Source organism: Zootoca vivipara, chromosome Z2 (genome assembly GCF_965207765.1).
Source record: "Zootoca vivipara chromosome Z2, rZooViv2.hap1.1, whole genome shotgun sequence".
In the NCBI taxonomy this organism is placed as follows: domain Eukaryota; kingdom Metazoa; phylum Chordata; class Lepidosauria; order Squamata; family Lacertidae; genus Zootoca; species Zootoca vivipara.
Window position 1 is genome coordinate 6,292,316 of NC_142585.1, and position 24,381 is coordinate 6,316,696.

Sequence of the window (24,381 nt, forward strand, 5' to 3'; positions counted from 1 at the left end):
GTGGTGAATTCAACACACTCCATTTAGCAAAGCCTGAGGAAGGTTCAGGCTTATGAGGAATGGGCCAAGATGTAAACATCAGTAGATATGCTGCCCAAGAGCAGTGGCTGGTGCCCAATGCTGCAGGTCAGGAGCACTTTCTTTAAAAAAATGCTGAAACACTGAAAACCCATCCAACATCAACGGAACCTGGACCCACTCCCCTACTTTCCTTCCCTGAAACAGTTGGGTCTGCAGAATTTCAGCTTGCTTGTTATTTTATAAGAGTCTCCCGATTCGGCTCTAGCCTCTTTAATCAGAAAGCAGAAGTGAAAAGGACACAGCCCACATCTGTGGTTGCTATTCGCCTACCCACCAAGAAATGCATACTCAGAAATTTACTTCTGCATTTGTGTAGCATCTCACAATGTAACAGGGGAGGTATTTGGGGGCCTCATCACAAGCTGTTGTGTGTGCAGGAGGGAGGGGATGGTGCATCTTTGATCCTTTAAGATAAACAGCTATATAATGTATAGTCTCTATGTTGGAGCAAATGACACCATTGTCGTCGTGTTCTGTAAACACGAACCCACTAACTTATGCCTTGAAAATAAGAGTATTTTAGCAGGGTGGCATTGAAACATTTCAATGACTGGTAGTTAAACACAAACACACACAAACACACACACACCAGCAACATTCTCTCTCACCTTCATTGCTTTTTCTAAAGCAGCCTTACCTGTACAAGGAAAATGATAAGGAAGTAAAAGTTGGCAATTCTTCGGAACTGTTCAAAGAGATTCTTTGGAAGAAAATTCCAGACTGTGTACTGTGGGGCAAAAAAGCAAAAGAGGCAGGTATGAACCAAGACTTCGACCAACAATGGCCTCTTCTGAACAGGGCTGCCCTGAGACATTCCGGCACCTGAAGCTAACCAGAAAAGGGCACGCGCACACACACACACACACACAAATCACCCCCCACCAGGGAAGAAGTGATGGTCAAGGAACTACATCAGGAACAATGGGAGAATAAAGATCTACATTGGGAGCGAGGATGGAAAGAGACCTGCAGTGCCTCCTATTTGCCAAGAGATGGTATTGGAGTGGCTGTGGACGATGTAATCCTCAGAGGCTGGATCTGCTGCCCCTCTGGATTCTGCTGCATGAGGTGGTCACCTCACCTTCCCTCATGGGTGGAGTGGGCCAGCCCTGCCTCTGAAGACCACACCAGAATTGGAATACCTATCATCTGTTCAATATGTCTATCTATCTCTGTCTATCTGTCTGTCTATAAATATAAAATGGGTGGCTTTTAAAGGGGCAAACAATTATAATGGGCACGCATGCACACACATCCACACACCCCTTTGGTGTCATTTCCAACGGAAAGAAATAAGCATCTTGCTCCGTGAAGAGATTGCTTTGCTACCCACTCAGAAACGTTGGGTTTTCCTCCTTTCATTTCTATGAGCCGTGTCCCGTGGGTCTTACGCCAGCATTTGCAAAAGGTTCGGCGCATAACCCCACTCAAAAATTCTAGTGCCAGAAACAAGAGATGTGAAGGTTTAAAGGGGGAGGCATTTTCCCTGTCTCTCCCGCACACACAAGCCAGCTTGAAATAAGGTGAAGTGGAGAGGGCAGCCTTGAGGACCAGTTACTGCCTCTGCATTGCTGAACAAGCACCATGACTTAAATATCAGAAAGTGCTTCCAAACGTAATGGCAAAATGCACCGCGTCTTCAGTCGCTTGGTTTGAAATGAAAGGCTGCCAAACATATTGCTCTGGCAAGGTATGCATTTGACACAACCTCTTGGCTCCTCCTCTGCCTCAACAATACCAAGTCATTGGAAGCTACCTCCACTGGCTTACAGAATACCAACCCTTTCGCGTCTTCTCAAGCTACTGATCAATAAACAGTATAGCCTCCAGAGATGTTGTGGCCTCCCTCACAGTGCGGTGAGAGCCAGGGTGGCACAGCAGTTAAGAGTGTTAGGCCAGGACCTGGGAGACCAGGGTTCAAATCCCCACTCGACCATGAAGCTCCCTGGGTTGACCTAGAGCCAGTCACTGCCTCTCAGCTGTGACTTCCTCACAGGGTGGTTGTGGGAATTAACAGAGGAAGGGGTATGCCACTTTTGAGTTCTGGGGTGTGTGAGGAAGTTGGGATATATATTCAATATGTGAACAAATGGACTAACCCATGCTCTGGCTGGTTTTAAATTGACCATAAGAGGAATTCAAAAAGCTTCCTAGATCAGCCAAATCCAGCTGCAGTAGAAACCTGGCACCAAAGGTAATCATTGCCACAGCTGGTTATTTTGTGTGTTGTTGTTTCTTTGGTTTAATGTGGCCCTTCTGTAGAAGGGGGTTGCTGTTTTCTTTTGTTTTCATTCTTGTTTTTATTCTGTAGTTTGTGTTTTTATCGTGCATTTTTATGTTGTGAACTGCCTTGAGATGTATGGATAAAGGGTGGTATACAGATTTAATCAACAACAACAACTTTCTTGTGCTACTGCAGAGCTTTCCTAACTCTTCCTGTTGGTGACGCACTTTTTAGACATGCATCATTTCACGAGATAGTAATTCAATTTTACTAGCAAACTGGAGGTTAAACTAACCCCTTTCCAGCCTCAGGAGGAGCATGGGGAGCATTCGTGTGACACACCTACACACTGCAGCCAACACACTAATGTGTCATGAAAAGCTCTGCACTACTGTCTGGGGCTAGAACCCAGAACCCAGAACCAATAGCTCCACGATCTGCCAGACCATATAGCGAGACATTAGGGCAGCAGGTTGCAGCATCTCCCTGGAATGACTGTGTCCATCGAGGGTAGCCGCTGACTCTCCTCTTGTTAGCCTGGGGCCTTGGCAAGGACCACCTTTCCTATGCTGGTCTAGCTCCAGGGTCAATCCTCTCATCTGCCTTCTGCACAGCCCAGACTTTCACCACTCAAAGGACAAGCTTCTGAATTGATCCAGCAAACACCAGGAGCTCTGCACTTACAAGAAAGACCCCCCCCCCCCCCGAAAAAAAATATCAGGCTCGTCCACTAAATGGCAAGTCCACTAAATGGCAAGCTGAGCTTGCACTGAGTCATTTCGCGAGACCACATGAAAACTGCAGGTGGGTGCTTTGCAGAGCAGAGAAAGCGGGTATGGGAACCCGACCTTTTCCCAGCACACAAAAGGCACATGAAACATACGACAGTTGATGCACAGAATCTGCTGAATGTCAACCACTAGCGGAGGTTGTCACGATGTTTTACGCAACTCCCCTTTTGCCCGCTGATAGCAGCCACCTGCTTTCCTGGCTTGGAAAAACTGCTGCCTTTTGTTCCGCCTTCCAAGCTACACACAATGAGACCAAGACTTCCCAGTCAATGCAACAGTAAATATATTAAAAGATTCCAGAGGGGCAGCTTGTGCTGTGCCTTGCCTGGTTTGTATTAGCTCTTTAAAAAAAAAATCAAAATCAAAAATTGAAGTTTGGGTGCAATTTATACTTTCATTCTACTTTGCAAATATCACTGCACAGAAGAAACGGAGATTTGTGCACATTAAAAAAATATTTAGGGTTGTCGACCCTAATATTTTTATCCAAGCTCTCCTTGTATAATTCACAATCATTTTGTATTTGCTAATTATCTGGAAATTTCTCCGGCTTCAGCGCTCCAAAATGGTTCTGTATATGACTCCCTGTATTGGCATGCGTGGGTGGCAAGTGCCTGAAGGAACTGTAGCGGAGAAAACGAGGAGGTTGGGTCAGCAAAAATCCCAAAGGGTGACGAAAAAGCAAGAAATAAAAAGCCAAGGGGACAAAATAACAATAACAGTAACAGCAACAACACAACAGTTCAATGAGGACTGACCATGCTCAGTGTCTATTGGGGGGACGGGGACCCAGAGAACTCTGTGTGTGTGTGTGTGTGTGTGTGTGTGTGTGTGTGTGTGTGTGTGTGTAGGAGAGTGAACTGCAATAGCTCAAGGACTCCTTCTCCCCATATGAGCCTACCCAGACCCTGCGACCCATCATCTGAGACCCTTCTTTATGTGCCACCTCCTCCAGGAGAGGTTTGGAGGGTGACAACTCAAGAAAGGCCTTTTCTGTGGTGGCCCCTTGATTGCAGAAGGCTTTCCTCCTGGAGGCTTGGTCTGGCACCTTCATTACATATCTTTAGGCACCAGGCAAAAATGTTCCTCTTCAACCAGGTGTTCAGCTGATTAACTTTCTACGGCTTTTTTAACGTGTTTGTGGGAGTGGGGTTATTGCGGGTTTTGTTGTTGTTCCATTATGTATTTTGAATTCTCATTTTGTATTTTTCTCTTGCAAACCACCCTGGGATCTTTGGATGAAGAGTGGCATACGAATTTAACAAATAACAATAATAACCGGATGGGGTGTCTTGGAAGAAGATACGGTTGGTTACCTGGAACACTGGACAATACCCTCTGCGACATTTTATTGCAGTTCCCACTCGTAAATGTAATAAACCCCTTAGCTGGGCTTCCAGACGGAAGAAGCTACAAAAGATGAACTATGGGTCTTTTTTGTTTCATGCAGTTCTAAAACTGGAACACCTTGCAGGATTGGGAAAGGTTTTATGCATAGGTTTTATTCTTAGCTAAAACAGACAGAGTTGCAAAATAGCAGCAAAATAGGTGCTCCAGACTGATAAAGGGTCTCACAGACTGCCTTTTTGCAAGAGATTTCTTGTTATGCCTGGAGGACCTCCTGGATGAGCTGGATCACTAACAAAGTGTAAGCTTTAAACAAATGACACTCCCCGAACAAAAACAAGCAAAAACCAGGCACAGCTTGCGAGTGATCCTCATAACTCATTATCAAGTCATAAGGTTAATGATGGTCAGAGTGATTCCCAAGTTCAAAACAAGTCTGGGGGAAAAGTAACAGAACACAAAATTGCTTTTGCTGATGGCACACTCTGGAGTAACCTGTTCTGTAACCTGAACATGATCTAAGTACTTGCAGGTTATGAGCTGAGTATCTAAACTATGAAGGACCAGGAGAACCTGCTCCAGTCTTCCATGATGCTCACTGGTGACCTTCGGCCGGCCGCATCCCTTCTGCCTGAAATACTCCGCTGGGTTGTTGTGAAGATAAAAACAGGTCGGGTGGGCCGGTGTAGCAATTAAAGCATGGTTATTATGGTGTTCACATGAATTGTCAAGAGCTCGCATGCCATTCCCACAACAGCATTCATGTGGCAAACGTACCTTGGAAGAGACTATTTGGTTAGAGCAGAACTTCTGCGGAATGTAAGCCTCTGGCGTGGGAAGCGGATGGTGGCCAACAATGACAGTTCGTGTCCCAACACGTTTCTCGTCCCCGAGAAGCTGCAAATAGAAGAGGAAGAGGATTAAGTCACGGGCCCCCAAACGTATTGCTAAGCAGGCTTCCGTGCCTGTGGAATTCTGCACCCTTGGTGCCCTGGGTCAATAGCCTATGGCTCATTAACAACATGGAGCTTCCATGTTCCCAAGGGCTTGTGGCATTCACTGGATGTCAGGGGCACCTCCATGCACACAATTCATTTGTGCATTTGGGGAGCCGTTCCTATTGTTAGTCAGTGAGGAAATCTCTTGGGAAATTCCATGGATGTGCAGAGAACATTTGTCCCACAAAAAGAAATTACCATTCCAAACGTACAGAACAACTCTATTCAGAGCTGGCGGTACACAATTTACATATGCTGCTGTTTTCCTAAAGTTATATCCAAGCTACCTATTTCATTCATTTGAAACATTATATCCTGCCACAAGGCAGATAACAGTATGAAACAAGTAATTACCACAGAATAAAAATAATGAAAAAACCAGATTTGTGTATAGCGATGCGGCAGCAGCAACAACAAAACCGTTAAGAGCAACAGTGGAAGCAAAGCAGCAATTAGTAACTGGGAGAGCTTTGGGGTAAAACTGAAAGCCAGCGTTTTGATGCTATCCATGGGAGCCAAACAAACATTCCTGGGAGCTCCACATTAGACCACTGAATGGTCACTTCCTTCTGAAGGCACCAAGAAATGGAGGAACAACACAGTGCAGGTGTTTCCAACAGGAAAACAAGTTGACTCCAAAGGAGAATCTTCTGCAAATGAGGATTTCCAGCATGCTCCAGGACCAGGGACTTTCTTCCAACCTTATCAGAGGTTTTCCAATGAGACGACCACAAGAAACAAACGTACCCCTTTACGGGCAGCTAATCTCCCACAGCAGAATGCAGCTGCACTAGGTGCATCCCACAGAACTCATGCTCAAGAGAGCAAGGCCCCAAAACACATCCCACCAGGCGCACCAACTCCCAAGGGTGGATGAGTCTTTGGCCCCCTCAATATCGGATGGCAAAGAAGAGGCTAGTGCTAAGCGACTGGCTCCTCCTGAGCGCAAGAGAGGAAGCAGTGACATGCTGGGCTCCATGCTTGGCCTCCTCCTGATATGTGATGTCACCAAGCATATGATGTATTGCGCACATCGCGCACACATGACATCACACAACGCAACACACACCAGGCCCCCTCAAACTTAGGTGCAAGACAGAATCTCTGCCTCCCACAATCTCCTGCAATAGGCATATTTGGGGGCAGGCAAGCTCGTGGTGGGTGAAAGTTCCTTTAAAAAAAGATATTAAGTTAAGAATAAAATAAAATAAATTTTTCTACCTAAAATGGGGAAAAAGAGACAAACCCAGTAAGAACATACCAGATCCAATTCACAGTCCATTCCATCCAATCTACCTTCTCCAACAATGGGAAAACAAAGGAGGATTTAGAAGACCACGCAAGAACTTTTAGAAAAAGTACGTCACGGCAAAAAAAGCACATACAACACAATCAACTGATGTGAGATTGGATAATACTCCAGAGCATTTTATATGCCGAGCTCCGATAGTCACACACCCAACCTTTTTCGTTCCTTCCAGTGTGGAAAAACCTTGCTCACAACCAAGTAGTAAGGAGAGGATTTTCCTCCTATTGCAGGGGAGGACAACAGTTTAAAAATAGCATTAATGCAACTGGAGGTACATATCCATCATTGACCGGACCTTTGTACTGGAAATTCCCAGGAGCATCAAGTGTCGGATCAGAGAGTTTCTGCACAAAGACCTTGACATAAAAAATGATCCAGGACCATGAGGAGCAAATTCACATTCCTGCTTCCTTCCTCCCAAACTCTCTTTCAGGAGTGCACGCAGGGGAAGATGAAAATAAAATGGAAAATCCTTCCAAACCTAACTATTCCCTGGCCTCCACGCAACCATAAGCGTGGCAGTACTGTACATTTACCATTCAAAACATCTTCATGGGGTGCACTGAGCAGCAAAGAAGAACTGCAACCCTGGTCTTCAATTCAATGTGGAAGTCTGTTTGTCGAGGCCATGAACAGAGCTTTGCCAGGAGCTGAATAAATGCCAAATTATATGTTGCATGCAGGTGTGCTTGCTTGGGGTGTGCACAGCCTCTGAATTATATGGTGAATCAGGGCAATACTTTCCCTTCCACCGCTGTATTCCTTAGGGATAGATGATCTTTTTTCATCATTCATGGTCAAAGAAGAGATATCTCTCACAGGGGGGGGAGAGGGGGGAGGGAGGGAGGGAGGGAGGGAACAGGCTGCGATTCCTAAAAATCCAGGGATGTGGGGGTCTGGAAAAACCTGCCCCCAAACATCTACCCTTGGGGTAACAGGCTCCTTGCTGGAGGGAGTGATACTTTACTGCCCATCTTTCCTGAGGATCCCTGCTCTCTCACCACCCCAAGTGGACCTGTGATTGCTGCCCACAACAAAACTGGGGGGAAAGCCTGCCCATGCAGCAGAACCACAGAAGATACTGTATTTTTCCATCTATAAGATGCCCCCATGTATAAGACGCCCCCTATTTTGGGGGACTCCAATTTAAAAAATGGGGGGAGATGTATATGTGTATAAAGGTAAAGGTAAAGGGACCCCTGACCATTAGGTCCAGTCGTGACCCACTCTGGAGTTGCGGTCCTCATCTCGCTCTATTGGTCAAGGGAGCCGGCGTACAGCTTCCAGTTCATGTGGCCAGCATGACAAAGCCGCTTCTGGCGAACCAAAGCAGCACACGGAAATGCTGTTTACCTTCCCACTGGAGCAGTACCTATTTATCTACTTGCACTTTGACGTGCTTTTGAACTGCTAGGTTGGCAGGAGCTGGGACCGAGCAACGGGAGCTCACCCCGTCGCAGGGATTCGAACCACCGACCTTCTGATCAGCAAGCCCTAGGCTCTGTGGTTTAACCCACAGTGCCACCTGCGTCTGTGTATAAGAGGGGGAGAACTGCATCCACTTCTGGCAGAAAGCGGAAAGATTACACGTTTTCCCTTTGCTTTGTTTTTAAAATCAAATTTTAAAAAAGTCCTGTGCACAACACACACAGATGTATCAAGCTTAATCCATTCTGGCTGAGCTGTTAGGTCTATGTATTTCAACAACTTCTGTGTGGAAAAGAGAAGGAGGAGGAGGAGGAAGAAGAAGAAGAAGAAGAAGAAGAAGAAGAAGAAGAAGAAGAAGAAGAAGAAGAAGAAGAAGAAGAAGAAGAAGAAGAAGAAGAAGAAGAAGAAGAAGTTATAGCAGGCTTTTTAAGATTCTCCATTATACTGAATGGGGTGGAAGAATGAGCTCAATTTTTAACAGATCTAGTTTGACCCTGAATGACAAGCCAAATTGGAAGGACACAGAGTGAGGGCTGACCAGGGACTGACCTTTTCCACAAAGTAATCCAACTACAGGTGTTTACAAGGTTGAAAAGAATTTGGGAAGCCAGAGGGTAGGGAGAGATCAGCTTCAGGGGACATGCCCCCACATGTCCCCCAGCCCTTGCCCCAAGAGAGCAGCATCGAATGAAAGAGGATTGAGGCACAATTACAGATTTGTTGACAATTCTACCAAATATGCAATGGCCTGTATGGCTCAAATGCACGTCTATCTTCAGCCAAATATGGGCTGTCTGAACAGGCTATATAGTGCTTATAACTGGGACATGTCACTGTGACTGGCTTAGAGACGGCACAATAACTCGAGTCACTCCACAGCGTCGCAGGGTATGGCTCTTTGGGCACATCCATGATTGTACCACTGAATCATAGAACTGTAGAGCTGAAAGGGTCCCCCATGTTCATCCAGTCCAAACCCCTGCAATGCAGGAGTCTCAACTAAATCAAACATGGCGGGTGGCCATCCAACCTCTGCTTAAGGCTAATGCGAGTTGAAGTTCAAAACATCTGGAGGGCACCAGCTTGGCAGAGGCTGTTTTAATGACTCTCCCATACAGAACCAGACTTACTATGGACAAAGTCATTCCGGTCCAAATCTTGTCTATGGCCTGAACTCATCTGAAATGAGCAAGAGGCCAGTGTTACCAACCTACGGTAGTTTGCAAGGTTATTTTATGCATTACAAGAAATGGCATATGTAAAGTTCACTGAAACACACTGCAGTGCCACTAAGTACAATTACAGTACTTCAAGTCAGAAGCAGCTAATGGGATATTTTTTTGAGAAATCTCATAATTCACCCGGACAACCAATTGATCTGAAGAAAGAGGATTTGGAAGGATTGAAGCGGTGGTCATTCTGTTGATCCAACCGTTCCCCATGCAAATAGTTAAATAGCTTTCCCAACAGGTTTCACAATACATTTCGGTACATTTCAAGGCAAACGAGTTTCCCAGAAAAAACAACAACACCGGTTTCGTTGTTCATACAGTGGTACCTCGGGTTACAGACGCTTCAGGTTACAGACGCTTCAGGTTACAGACTCCGCTAACCCAGAAATAGTACCACAGGTTAAGAACTTTGCTTCAGGATGAGAACAGAAATCGTGTGGTGGTGGCGTGGCGGCAGCAGGAGGCCCCATTAGCTAAAGTGGTGTTTCAGGTTAAGAACAGTTTCAGGTTAAGAATGGACCTCCGGAACGAAATAAGTTCTTAACCTGAGGTACCATTGTACTTTATCGGCAACACCAGCACCGAGGGCCTTCTGGCGGTTCCCTCATTGCGAGAAGTGAGGTTACAGGGAACCAGACAGAAGGCCTTCTCGGTAGTGGCACCCGCCCTGTGGCATGCCCTCCCAGCAGATGTCAAGGCAATAAGCAACTATTTTACTTTTAGAAGACAACTGAAAGCGGCCCTCTTTAGGGAAGTTTTTAATGTTTGATGCTGTACTGTTTTAAATATTCGGTTGGAAGCCACCCAGAGTGGCTTGGGAAACCCAGCCAGATGGGCGGGGTATATATAATAAATTGTTATTATTATAATTATTATTATCCTTTCAATACCATTTGCACCTGCAAGTTTCCAGGTGGGCATACTGCTTTATTTCCTGTCAATGTATGTTCCGTAGCTGAAATTCTGCAACTTTTCATGCCGCACATGTTCCAAGAGTTTTCCTTGCTACTGTTTTTCTGTTACTGTACAGTATAGTGCAAGTGTGCTCCTCCAGACAATTGAGGTAAAATTGGAATATTACAGAACTAATAATGCAGAATGGTGTGTGGACTTGCCCAGTATAAATTCATTACTAAGGCATTTATATTGCCTGAGTTATTCACACAAAAGTTTGTTCCATTTCCCCAATATTTCCCTAGGTGCATTTCTGCATTGTATCTGGGCTTTCACATGACACAAAAGCCACTTCAGGAAAACTAATGGACTATAGCACATATTTAGCTCTAATCTGATTCCAGAAATAATCTATTTGCAGCCCTTTTAACGTGGAAAACCCCAGGAGAAAACTGAAAAATTTGGGGTGGGATGCTGGCATACAGTTCCTTCCTGTTTTCATGAGGAAATCATAGGAGAAAAGGAGCATACATGTGTAGAAAGGTCATTGCTGTGCCACAATACTTGTGAATATGAAATTTAGCACAGCACGCCAGTGTATTTCTCAAAAAGTCAAAATTCCACAGCACACCAGGTACTTAAGTACAAAATTAACATCGTTAGAAAACAGGACAACTGGGGAAACTAGTACAACATTTGCTACATCTGAATGCACCCAAAATCCTCTAGAATACTCTAGCACAAAAATGCCTCCCACTGATCTTTGTGGAAGAGTTGAAGTTTGTGCAACTCCTCTTTAAAGCAACCATGAAGACAACACACACTCTCAGAAAAGTAATGCCTATTATAGTCAATGGTACTTCTTTCCAAGTGAAGAGGCATAATTTTCCACTGCTGAAATGCTCTACTTCGGCTGGGTCACCCCTGATTAGTGACCATGCTGGCTTGACCATGCATCAGTCTGAAAGATCTGGAGAATGCCAGGTCAAAAAGGCTGGAGTAGACACAGGGCCGTCTTACCCATAGGTGCTAGGGGTGCGGTGCACCCGAGTGCCGGGCTCTCAGGGGCACCAGGCTGAGAGTCCAGGGCCCGAGAGTTGAGTCCAGGAAAGAGCCCGTCCGACAGTTGGAGCGCTGCGGCGAGCTCTTCTGCTGTGGGTGGCTCTGAGCTGTGAGTTCGGGGGTGAGTGAGCCAGCGAGACGCTGAGGCGGCCAGCTGGCTCCACCCTCCTGAACGCCTGGGACTGGGCAACCGGGGGGGGGGGTGCGCACACCTGGTGGATCTTTGCACCCCAGCGCTGCATATGCTTAAGACAGCTCTGAGTAGACAATATTTTGCATACATACCTGCCCCCTATGAGCAAGTACCATAACCTGGCATTTGGCAGCTTTCTGCATCCCCTAAATTCTACTGCAAAAACATCTTTCTTAGCCCAGTTCCATCCAACAAGAAAGGCTTAATTGAACGCAACAGTTTGCAATAATGAGAGCAGGAACTGTAATCTTGACCTTCATTCTACACCCGCACAAGAAAAAGCATCAGAGGAACAAGTAAAACGAATAGGAAGGGGAATATTTAAAGATTTGTAAAACACACAGGTCACTCACGCAAAGGCTTCCCTCCACTGAGTTAAAAAGGGTCCAATTCTCATAGAAACCGGCACTCCGCCAAAAAGCTCTCAAGAAGTAAAACAAAAGACTCCAGAGCAGGTGTCTCTGTTTTGTTTTGTTTTCTAAACTAATGAAAGGGAGGAAGATCATATTTACAACAGTAAGCTCTTACCTTGAAAACAACTGATCTGGCTTATGGCGGGAAGTCTTTTTGACCTGATTTTTTTAAGCCACGTGAAACTATTTGACAATAAACTTGCATCACCTAAAAACTCCAGGAGCTAGTATGTGTAGACCCATGGAAAGCTGTAGTTTTCCCTAACCACTAGGCATGTTACCTGGGCTAGCTTCCATTTAGTATTTTTTTTAACCACCTGAAACTCATCCCCAGCTTTGCTAAAAGAACCGCCCGCCCCCCAGCTATGTTTCTACTTACTTGTATTCTTTACCTTGCAAGGAATCTGCCTGTATGGCATCAACCTGGAGACAGATCTGGGTAACTGCTTGATTTTATATTTTCAGAAATTGGGGGGTGTGTGTGTGTGTGTGTCAGCCACTCCTTCCTTACTTGCCCCACCAGTCTTGGGTGCAAACCAAGACTGGGGTAGTACCCAAGAGAGCAAAATCCTGTGTCCCAAAACTTCCACGGTCCAAAAGCACATTCAATAAAGTAAGAAACTGCTGTGGGCACCAAAAAGAAAGAAAGAAAAACCACCACATATCTCACAAAAGAAAACCTGAGAATACTCAGGATTACAACTCATGCCACCCCCCCAAATCCGGCAAAATACTTACATATGTCCTTAAACAAATAAATCACATACCAAAAAGAAAAAGGAAAGGCAGACATCCCAGACATGCTACCAACACAAACAGTTCAATATTAAAAATGTTAAAAACTGGGGCAGAAAGGGCTGTTAGGATTATAACCCAAGTCTTGCTATCTGCAACCAGACAGATGATACTTCAGTATAAAACTGCCTTAAAGGGTCATTGCAAAGCTCACAACTAGATAATCCACAGATAGCAATTTGAAGATTTGAAAGCACAAGTTTTATTATTTAAAGTCTGTAACTCACCTTATGCCTTTGGCCTAGAGGTGGGATCTAAATAACAACTCCCCCCTCACATACCAACACACACACACACACACACAGAGAGAGAGAGAGAGAGAGAGAGAGAGAGAGAGAGAGAGAGAGAGAGAGAGAGAGAGAAACAAAAACCAGGACTTGCATAGGTCCCCCTCTCCCTCCCCTTCAGATGACAACTTCAAGGTCAACACGACTTACCGGTACATGAATATGCTTTGACCACTGGGGCTGCACATGAGAGGCGGCTGGTTTCTGCTCCATGTAGAGGATCTTGAATTTGGGGAACGGGGGCGAGCGGAGGAGAGGATCCTCTCACCGGGATAAAGGGTCCTCAAAATCCCATTTGGCATCGAGAAGTGTTGCTGCAGCAACCGCCCAGCCTGGGGACCAACTGCCATGGAATTCAAGGATTGGTGCTTAGGGCAAGGAAAGAGGGAGGTTGTGCCCCAGTATCTAGTGACCGGGATGGGGTTAGGGAGAGATGGTGTCAATGGACCAGCAGGCAAAAGCCCTACACTGCTCTTTCACATGGAGAAAATATTTTCTGCTGTTAGAAAAAGCAGAGCAATCAGCAGGGAATTTCGCCAAACCACGTCAACCCCAAAGCAGGCTAGAGATAAACATCTGCTGCCATATTTATGCATCAAACTTGTATATTTTTAGGGGTGGGTGGGAGAAATGGCAGGAGTTGTTTGAGAAGTTGGCTGCACAACTTTTGAACTCAGTCATTACTCCCCACCAGGTCATGCAGAAGAAGGGGGTGTATTCTGAAGAAAACCCACAAAACTGGATTACATTTTTATCTTGCTCACCTCATTTTGTCCTCACAACAGCCACAAGTGGTAGATTAGGTTGAAATATGGCGACTGGTCACTGAGTGAGCTCTGCAGTGGAGGCAGAATTTGAACCCAGGTTTCTCAGGAACTACTCCAACCCTCGCGGCAACTACACAACACAGGGACAATTGTGTGCAAGCAACAGGTGGAAGCTTGCTGTTCACCTAGTCCTAGACACATGCAATCTGTGCCCCACCATTTTTAAATCTGTGCTTTCAATTAAAACATACTCAGTGTGTTTTGGTTTTGTTATATCTACATTGCTTTTGTTTTCATGTCTCATTTCTTTGTATTTAAATTGCTTTCATCCCTAATGTAGTCTAAAATGCCCAGAGGAAGCTATTCATTCATTAGCTATATTTCTGTTACTGCCCTTCATCCAATATCCTACAGTATTCACAGGGAGCATTTGCAAGACACATGTACACACTGCAGCAGACACACTAACGTGTTGCAACACACAGGACTCAGCTAAACAGCTCCAAATATAATGTTTTAATTGTGTTTTATGTGCATTATAAAAATGTGACACAAGATGGAACAGCACTCAAGTGAAATGGATAAATAAATGCAATAAAAAAGGCTGTGGAGGAAGTCTGATTTGAGAAGTCTGCCCCCTTTCATCCTTGATGTGCTAAGCAAAGTTATCAAAGGGGAAAGTCAACACCCTCTCTGTGGCCTGTCAGACAATGTTTCTCAAACTTGGGTACTACAACTCCCATCATCCCTGACCACTGGTCCTGCTAGCTAGGGATGATGGGAGTTGTAGTCCAATAGCAGCTGAGGACTCAAGTATGAGAAACAATGGTAGACTATATATATATATATATATATATATATATATATATATATATAAAACTATACTAGCTGGCCCGGCCACGCATTACTATGGGTCATCCCTGTGATTCCCCCCACCCATCCATGACGTATCCCGCCCCTCGTCCCTCCAATCCCATGGCTCATCCCTGTGTTTCGGTAAAAGCACAGATTTAAAAATGGTGGGGCACAGATTGCATGTGTCTAGGTGAACAGCAAGCTCCCACCTGTTGCTTGCACACAAGTGTCCCTCTGTTTTCCCCAGGGAGTGTTGTCCCCTCTCCCCTGTATCTCCATACATTGGCCCCTGTGCACGCATTGTGAACATTTTTATATATTTAGATTAATTTTTTTAAAATAAGAACATGAGAAGCAGAAGTTATTATTGTTTAATTTTATTTGGGGGGTTGTCATTTATTTTGGTGGGTATTGTATGATTTGGGAGACCCACAGCCCTATGGCAGCAGAAGGCAAGTTCCGAAGCGCCTGAGCTGTTCGGTTCCATAAAAAAACCAGGAAGTGGCATGGGGAAGGTAGGAGATTGTAAATCAAGGCGGGGTGGGAATTGGCCACTGCAAATATCCGAGGACTTAAACTGGGGAGAGAAAATGCATGGTTGTTTTTTTAAAAGACGCAGAGGCTTGCAATCCATCATAGTATAAAGCCTAGGTTAAAAGGGGCACAACTGCCCTTATTTAAAATGGCCGCCGGAGCCTCGCATGTGACAAAATGCCCACTAAAGTAAAAAAAAAACCTTGCCGTGCCCCCAAGTGCGCTGCTGTGGGTTATCCCCCCCCCCCGGGCTTAGTGGGGGCCTAGCGGCCTGGCAGGGGCCTACACAAAACAGAGGCTGTGCTGCGACCTGCGATCCGGGCACTCGCCCTCCCCCCCCCCCGGGCCTAGTGTGGGCCTAGCAGCCTGGCAGGGGCCTAGGGGCCTGGTAATGGCCGCCTTGGTGGTTTCAATTGCTTGGTTGCTGATGTCATTATTTGGCGCCGCCCTTCAGAGCTTTTGCTGGTGACAGTGTGCAATCTGCCTTTCTATTGGATGCTGCTGGAATCTTCAGAGCTTTTGCTGGTGATGTCTAATTTGTATGCCACCTTTTTGCGTTTAATCACTATTTAAGGGATGAAAGCTGTGCTTTGGGGCGGGATTATGCCAGATCCCTCACTGATGGGCAAGGTACGCTTTGTCATAATTTGATGCAATTTGGTTCAGCGGTTACGGAGAAAGGCTGTGACCTCTGTGCACGCAATGCCTACATTTATATATAGATATAGATATACAGTGGTGCCTTGACTTACAAATTTAATCCGTTCCGAAGGCACCGTCGTTGGTCAAAAAATTCATTGAGTTGAAAAACGCCATTGGAAACGTGATTTCCCATAGGAATACATTGGAAACAGAAAAAAGTCGAAGCAACCCCATCTAAAAATTCGTAAGTCGAAAAATCCCTATCTAAAACCGCCTCGGTTTCCTTTCGGATGTCGAGACATTCGTAAGTGCACGCCCATTACCCCCATTCGTAAGTCGAAAAATTCGGTTGTCGAGTCATTCATAAGTCGAGGTACCACTGTATAAAAATGTAAAAAGGGCATGTGGGTTTGTGTCCACTTTTCTCTGGAACCGCTTGACTGATTGCGCTCAAATTTTGACACAACGTCCAAAGCGAATGTCCGAAGGTTCCTATAAAGTTTGGTAAGACAGATGTCACACCTGCACCAGGTAAAAACCCCAAAACCCCGTATTCAAGAACGCACAACTCACCCTAAAGTGCATGCTGGGAAATAGAACCCAGACGCTAACAGTTCCTTTTCCAAGTGTGGGGGCCAAGGTATGGAGATACAGTGGGGAGGGGTCAACACTCCCCGGGGACAACAGAGGGAAGGGTATCCTACCATCCTCCACAAAAGTGCATGCTGGGAAATAGAACCCAGAAGCTGCGTCTCCAAGGTCAAAGCAAGATCATGATGTCACCAACCAACATGCTATAACAGCCACGAAGGCCATTCCTCCACAAAGGCCGACCGGGGGAGTCACAGGGATGAGGGGTGGGTGGGTGGAGGAGGGGGCAGGATAGATCATGGGTCAAAACCTTGGCTCCACTTTACAGACTAGGCCGATCTGAGGCCTTGGCTCACATTTACAGACCAGGCCAAGCTGAGGTCTACAGACTAGGCCGACTGGAGATCTCGGCTCGACTTTACAGACTAGCCCGAGTGGAGCCCTGGGTGGGGTGGGGTGGGGAGGAGAGGGTCGGATAGGTCATGGGTTGGGCCAGAGTGGGGGGAGTCACAGGGATGATCCGGGGGTGGGGGGAGGTTCGTGACAGGATGGGGGAGGCACAACAACGAGGGGGGGCAAACACATAGCCCAGGGGGGAGGGGCACATCCTCCCCCTTTCCTGGGAAACGAGGATCCTGAGTCAGCCACAGCAATGTATGGCAGGGCCAGCTAGTACTGAGATAGACAGACAGTCTGACCTGGTATAAGCCAGCTTCCTATGCACTCCGCATAAGCCTGGACACCTGTCCACAACTTCTCTTTGAATTCAGTGCCAAGCTTAAAGCAGGTTCTAGAGTGCGTTAGCAAGGCCAATGCTGTTTTCAAATAAATGAAGCTGTTTTCAAATAAAAGCAAATGTATAAAATTTCAATGGCTTGGCATACACCTTGAATAACTGACTTTCTGTTCCAGGGAACTAAGACATGCAATGACTCATTCGTAAGGCTGGAATTCCTTCCTGAAAAGTTCAATCAGTGCAACTTTGCCCCTATTATTATGTATTCAGGCTGCATTTATTGAATTTTAGCCCGCTACCCAACTGTTAAAGGCCCAAGAGCCATACCAGGGGAAAGAGTGGTGTCTGCAGCTTTGGCCATGGCAGATCTGATAAGACACTCCAATACTGGTCACAGAAATCTATAACTTGATTTTTAGCACAGCAATTTTAAAGGTACACTAGTAAAGGTAAAGGGACCCCTGACCATTAGGTCCAGTCGTGACTGACTCTGGGGTTGTGGTACTCATCTCACATTATTGGCCGAGGGAGGCGGCCTACAGCTTCAAGGTCATGTGGCCAGCATGACAAAGCCGCTTCCGGCAAACCAGAGCAGCACATGGAAACACTGTTTACCTTCCCGCTGTGGCGATACCTATTTATCTACTTGCACTAAACACATAGCAGTAAATCTTCTCAGCTTTGGAAGCCAGTTTTACAGCGTTTGATTTGCCACTTTTAAATGCTTCCCCCCCCCCTTTTAAAGAATGCACACACGCGCACACACACACACAACGAGGCTAACACCCAGGTAAGTGATGTCAGGATTGTGGCCTTATTCAGGATCAGCTCCGATACATCAGTCAGTAAAATATCACTGCAAACCAGTCAACACACTAATCCGACGTGTTTTAGTAAATCTCGTTACCTAAGTGAAACTCTGGCTTCTGCTAACCGACATTCTTTTTTACCTTTCCCCCTTGCTTCCATTAGTCTTTCCAGAAACGTCTGCATTTTAAAAACAACATATTGTTCTCTGCTGCATACTTTCCAGACCAAACGCTGTAATTCTGAAACACCAGTTAATTTGCAAATGCAATGTCTAAGCAGAAACGCCAGTGAATACGTTTGGGCTTACCGCCGTAGACCACACCTTCAACCAAGTTTCTGGGGTGAAGCAGAATTCCATTTCAAGACAACAAAATGAACCAACAGTCTTCCATGCAGAAGTGGTACTCCATAAAATAAATACTTTAAGGAATTAAAATGCCGTGTGGTTTGTTGTTTTTTAAAAAAGCAGGCAGCAAGCAGGCAAAAACAGGCTTTTGCACAAAGCTGCACAAAGATCAAATTACATTGGGCTGGAAACGCATTCTGTTTAAATAAGCACTTTCCAAAAGGGAGGGGAGGGGCTTCTGACCTCAGCAGTTTGACTTCTGTAGCAATCCTAGTTGACCTTAAGGCTGCAAACTCCTGCACACTCAACCAACCACAAAGGAGCAAGCCTGGTAGGTCTCCGTGGGACAAACTCCCAAGTAAACATGCAAATGATCTGGCTCCCTGGGCTGTAATACTTAAAACATTTGCTGCAAGTCTGCTGCAGGAAAAAATAAACCAAGAGACATGCAGTACCTTGCAAGAGGCAGTCTTGGCATCTTGTACACAAACCCCTATCAGAACTATGCAATATGCAAATACAGTAGTTATAAGATCTCAGCATGCCAGAGGCCCCCTTTTAACCACTGACTGTGTGGCTGTCAGAAATACCTGCAGAAGGCTTTGAAGCTGCAGGCAAGTTATTTTAGCATTCTCCAGACCCTTATTATTAGCAGAAACCTGCTACACAGGTTTTGTTCTAAAGGGCTTTTCAGGCTAGATAGAAGGGTCTCTGCCATGGGTGTCTAATTTGTACTGGGTTTTTAATTTTTAAAAAATGCTGTTTTTTATTTTTTTCCTATTTGTATTGTACAGTGGAACCTCGGTTTAGGAACACCTCGGTTTACGAATTTTTGGTTTACAAACGCCACGGACCCATCTGGAACGGATTAATTCACTTTCCATTACTTTCAATGGGAAAGTTCGCTTCAGTTTATGAACGCTTCAGTTTATGAACAGACTTCCGGAACCAATTGTGTTCATGAACCGAGGTACCACTGTACACCGCCTTGAGACGCTTGCATAAAAGGTGATTCATTAATACATAATAATTATATGGTTCTTAAATATTCATTTTTAAAAGCCAGTTATAAAAATGCTGCAATTATTATTATTATTATTATTATTTATTAAATTTCTATATAAAAACAGTGTAAAACCACAAAAACCAAGATCAGTGTACTATGATCAAATCGTCTTGTCCCAGTGAGCAACCTGGCCGCCGAATTCTGCACCAACTGGTTAGGTGATGACATCACCAACTGGCTTTCCCTGACCAGATGGAGACATGGCTGAGCCACCAGCTGAAGCTGATGGAAGGCAGTCCGAGGCCACCTGAATCTCAAGTGATGGATCCAGGAGTACCCCCAGGCAGAGGCATCGCAATGGGGGGAGATGGGGGCGGCCAACCCCGGGTTCCACTCTGGGGGGATGCCACTTGCGCCCCCACCCCTGCGACTCCCAAGCCAAGCCTCCAGCCTCCTGGTAAAAAGTCCTCTCGGCACTGCGCCGAGTGGACTTTTTACCAGGAGGCTGGAAGCTCGGTTTGGGAGTCGAGGGGGTGGGGGCGCCAAGTGGCACACACACACACCGCCACACCGCTTTCTACCTGGAGTTTGTAGCTGGAGGCGCACGGCTTTAGTGGCGCGGGGCGGCGGCGATACCCCGCTATGCAACAATGCATGCATCGTTACATAACACGCATGCGTCGTTACATAGCAACACATGCATCATTACGTAGCACCGCCCCCCGCCCCCCGGGTGCATGGCAATTTGCAGCCCCGGGTGATGCAGCGCCTCGCTACGCCCCTGTCCCCAGGCTGCATAACCGCTCTTTCCGAGCGAGTGTAATCCCATCAAGAGCAGGCGACGTCCCACCCATCCGGTCTAGGGAACCACCCATTCACAGTGCCTCAATCTTATCTGGATTGAGCTTCAGTTTGTTGGCTCTCCCTCACGTCTATTGCTGAGGCAAGACAACGGTCCAGCACTTCCACTGCCTCACCTGCAGGTATAACATTATCTCTCTGGGAAAGCCTAGATAACAGGCAATACAAAGTTTTAGAAGACAAAGGATAGTCATTAACATCCTGTGTTTCCTATGCATCTCTCTTAATTCCTACAGGGCAGGTAATACTGCACTAGTTATTAGCACCATGTTTTCCATAAGCATTAATAAATAAATAAATTGGAAAATGGTGCTAATAACTAGTGCAGTATCCACATGCAAAACCCACACACTTGAAAATACACCTGGCAAGGACTGGGATATTTGCAGGGCGTTTTGAATATACCTTCATTGTGGGTAAATTCTTAAGCAATCTGATACAAGTGCAGTTCAAAGGTTTTTTGCACAATTACCATAAATAAGCAAACTTTCCCTTGTTATATATGTATCCAGAATGCACTGGGAGCATGCCAGTGGGTGTATGTGCATGAATGCAGGTACAGTATGTGCACAAATGCAGGTGAGTTGCCTTTCAGTATTAGTATGCTGTCCTGAGCCAAGCTTGCAAATGGTTGCTAGCCTTGGCTGCCTCCAGCTTTATGAAAGCAGGGGTTCACCACCACTATCCCAACCCATTTATACCAGAAGCAAAAAAGCACTGCAATCCAACACGTGTCTGCTCAAAGTAAAGTCCAACTGAGTTCAGTGGGAGCACACACGCACACACAGAGAGAAAAGTATGGCAGACTGGTTGCTAAAAATGTTTTGTTGGCTAGCAAGCATTGCACACTTGCAAAGACACTCTAATCCCTGTGGTGTTTGTTGTAGCTGCCATTGAATAAATGCTTCCCAGTATTCGGATGCTGGAGCTGCTGAAGATACACAGCTCTCGTTACCAAACTCTGCTTATAAAAGAAGCCAAAAGATAAACCACAATATCCTCTTCCTGTGCTATATTAGCAGCTGTGCATTGTCTGGCCAGCTATAATGACCTTTCAGCCTCACGCACCTGTGAACTGGAGCCTGGGATAAAGACATTGGCAGTAACTTGAGCATAGGTGTGACATGCCTGCAGAATTTAACTCATGGCAGCCTCTTTCCTGGGTCTAGTGAAATGAAGGCAGGGAGGGAAAGTTCTGTGGTCCTCTGGATGTTGCTGGACTCCCAACTCCCATCAGGGGTGAGGGGTGCTGCTTTTATTTTACTTTATTAATTTTTAAAAAATTGTATACACTTGCGTCATTTTAAAAAAAGATTAAGCAGTTTACAGCAGTACAAACAAAACCTTGCAAAAAAAAAGGTTTAAAAGTTAAAAGCAGGTAAAAATAATGACTGTAGGACAGGTTACCTGAGCTAGCAAAGGGCGATGCTAGATCTCCTTGCTATTAAACAGCTTCATCTCATCCCTGCAGCTCAAGTGGCTGATAAATGAACAGGCCCATCTGGATTTTTCTTTTTCTGTTCAGCTGCCAACCCTAAAATAATAACAAATGCTTCTCCAAGGTGATGTTGACCACTCCCGATCTATCGTTTTAGAATTGTCCTTGACACAACTGGTCTGTGTATTCCTTGACTGACCACACTTATCTCTATTTGTACTATCTTCCTTGGAAATCGCCTTGCATTACAGAAATCAATGTTTCCCAAATCTCTGGTACTTGCCCACCCCACCAAATCGAAACATATAATTCATTCTTAACATCAGAAGAGGTCTTGATCAGATGCCTAAGACTCTGGAGAACAAACCAATGGACAACAAGCCTATTGATACCTACTAGTCATGATGGTTGCATAACACTCTCCAGTATCAGAGACAATCTGCCACTAAATCAGAGTTGCTGTGACCGAGTTACTGTGACTTTGCTTGAGGACTTCCTGCAAGCATCTGATAAAGGGCTGGTTATGCCATTATTGTGACCATTAGCAGAGACCATACCCAGAAAACAAAATTGACTGGCCGGCCAAACCAGGTGAGGGGGACCTGGTGGGTCCCTTAGTGAGTTAGGGACTCTCCCTGTATGTGGAAGATGGGCTCCAGAAGATTAAACAGATGGGACTAATAGTGGGTCCAATGGTCAAGAAAGTTTCTGCTCATGATGTGGAGGGAGGTGAGGGGCAGATGGGGCTTGTCAACCTGAGAAGGTAGCCCATCCTAAATCCACTGCCTTGTGGGACATCTTCAAAAGAAGGAAAGGCTAAGGAGTAAACGCTACACAAATCCACAGTGGGATCCCTAAGACAGTTGGATGGTGTCTTGTGTGCCTCCTTTTGACAACTCCTGCAACCAAGTTGATGCCAAATGTCTTCTTTTCTTTGGACCACATCAGTGAGGCCGAGAGGGGGGTCTTGTCCTAGGCAGCCCAGGACCCCCATTCACAGTGCCCAGGCTTGTGCCCCAGGGAAGTCACTTCCGTGCTGCTAATGCAGCAGTTTGGCTTCACCCTGGAGGCAAATTCCACTGTCTCTTGGGACAGACGGATGCCAACGATCTAGCAGAGTTCACTTTCCCCCTTTTAGAGTGTGTTCAGCTCAAAGGAGCCCACTTCCTGTGCTCCTTGAATGAGTGGCTTGCAAATACAAGCCATCCTTCTCTACACCAGAAGAACATGTTAGCAGAGCAACCCTAACAGTATCTACTCAGAAATAAGTCCTACTCAGTTCAATAGTGTTTTCTCCTAGCTAAGGGGAGGTGGGATTGCAGCCAAAGAAACCTAAGAACAGAAAAAGAACCCTGGTGGGCCAGGGCAAGGGGTCCCTTTCAGTCCAGCATCCTGTTCTCGCAGTGGTCAACCAGATGCATTGAGGACTGAATGCAAACAGGCAGTAGAATCAGATCTCAGTCGAGGCTGACTGAGAGCAAGGAAGGTCTAAAAGGTAAGGGTAAAGGACCACTGGACAGTTAAGTCCATCTCACTTTCAGGCCGAGGGAGCCAGCGTTTGTCCACAGACAGCTTTCAGGGTCATGTGGCCAGCATGACTAAACCGCTACTGGCGCACGGAGGACCATGGCGAGTGTCAGAGCGCATGGAAACACCGTTTACCTACCTGCCGCAGCGGTACCTATTTATCTACTTGCACTGGCATTCTTTCGAACTGATAGGCTGGCAGGAGCTGGGGCAGAGCAACAGGAGCTCACCCCGTCGCAGGTATTCCAACCGCCGACTTTCTCCCTCCCGCTTGCAAGAGCTGGCATAGGAGCCACCGTTGGGAGAGGCGCAGTGCAGCGCCTCTCCCAACCACGGCTCCTGTGCCTGCCCCAGCGAGAGGCAGCAGCAGGGCCAGCAGAATATTTTTTTTCTTGTTTTCCTCCTCTAAAAACTAAGTGTGTCTTATGGAGCGAAAAATGCGGTAAATTTGTTTGCGGCTTGGCTACACAAACTAGAGTCCTCCTCATAGAGGAAAGTGGAGACATTCTGGACCTATGCTCTTTTTTAAAAATGTAAATGTGCTGCTGCATTGGAAGAGTTTATAGCCAGGAAACACAGCTATATTTGAAATGCATTGTTAAGACCAAAATACAGGCTGCAATCCAACTCACACTTACCTGGGAGTAAGCCACATTGAAACAACTGGGACTTATTCCCAAGTAAACTTGCATAGCTTGCTCAGATAACGAGTGGTTTCATTCCAATTTAAGGAGAAACTGGAGTAGAGTATGAAATCACTGCTTTTGGAGTTTTTTGCAGTTCAATTCTGTGCACATCAGCTCAGAAGTAACCCCCAGTGAGTTCAACACAACTTAACTGCCAGGTAAGGGTCTACAGGATGCCAAACGTAAATCACACAAAGCCAAAAAATGTAACCGAGGTTCAAAAATTCTGATTTTGATCGTTCACTTTCAATATTTTCAGCTTTGATCAGGAGAAGTTGCTGTTATTTGTTGGGGGACACTGCAGGCCATTGCAGGATGAGACCAAGGGAAGTAGCAGCACATGAGAGTGGAGAGGGCACACAACGCATGAACCAAAACACCTTTGTACTGGCACAAGACAGTCTGGGAAAACTTCCAAGACACAGGTGCCCATGGTCTAACTCAGTAGAAAGCAGCTTCCTATCTCACTTTTCTCCTCCTGCTTGCTGGCTTCACACCCTGAAAAGCAAATGTTTCCCCAGCAGAGAG

The 24,381-nt window shown here is 45.9% G+C and overlaps 1 protein-coding gene across 8 annotated transcripts in view; it reads right to left on the minus strand.

The window, feature by feature from the left end:
• The window catches only part of ATP11C (ATPase phospholipid transporting 11C (ATP11C blood group)), a 106,317-nt gene that overhangs the window by 60,003 nt on the left and 21,933 nt on the right, over positions 1 to 24,381 (minus strand). For 3 of the 8 annotated variants that reach the window (XM_035126428.3, XM_035126432.3, XM_035126433.3), the window contains exons 2-4: positions 13,205 to 13,397; positions 5,221 to 5,340; positions 719 to 808 (exon numbers count right to left, since the gene is read on the minus strand). In XM_035126428.3, coding sequence (XP_034982319.3) covers positions 719 to 808; positions 5,221 to 5,340; positions 13,205 to 13,267 — 273 coding nt within the window. In that variant the 5' untranslated portion in view covers positions 13,268 to 13,397. Of the gene's footprint in view, positions 1 to 718; positions 809 to 5,220; positions 5,341 to 13,204; positions 13,398 to 18,296; positions 19,150 to 24,381 lie in introns of those variants that run through there. The other 5 variants (XM_035126431.3, XM_088664433.1, XM_088664434.1 and 2 more) reach the window with 2 other exon arrangements.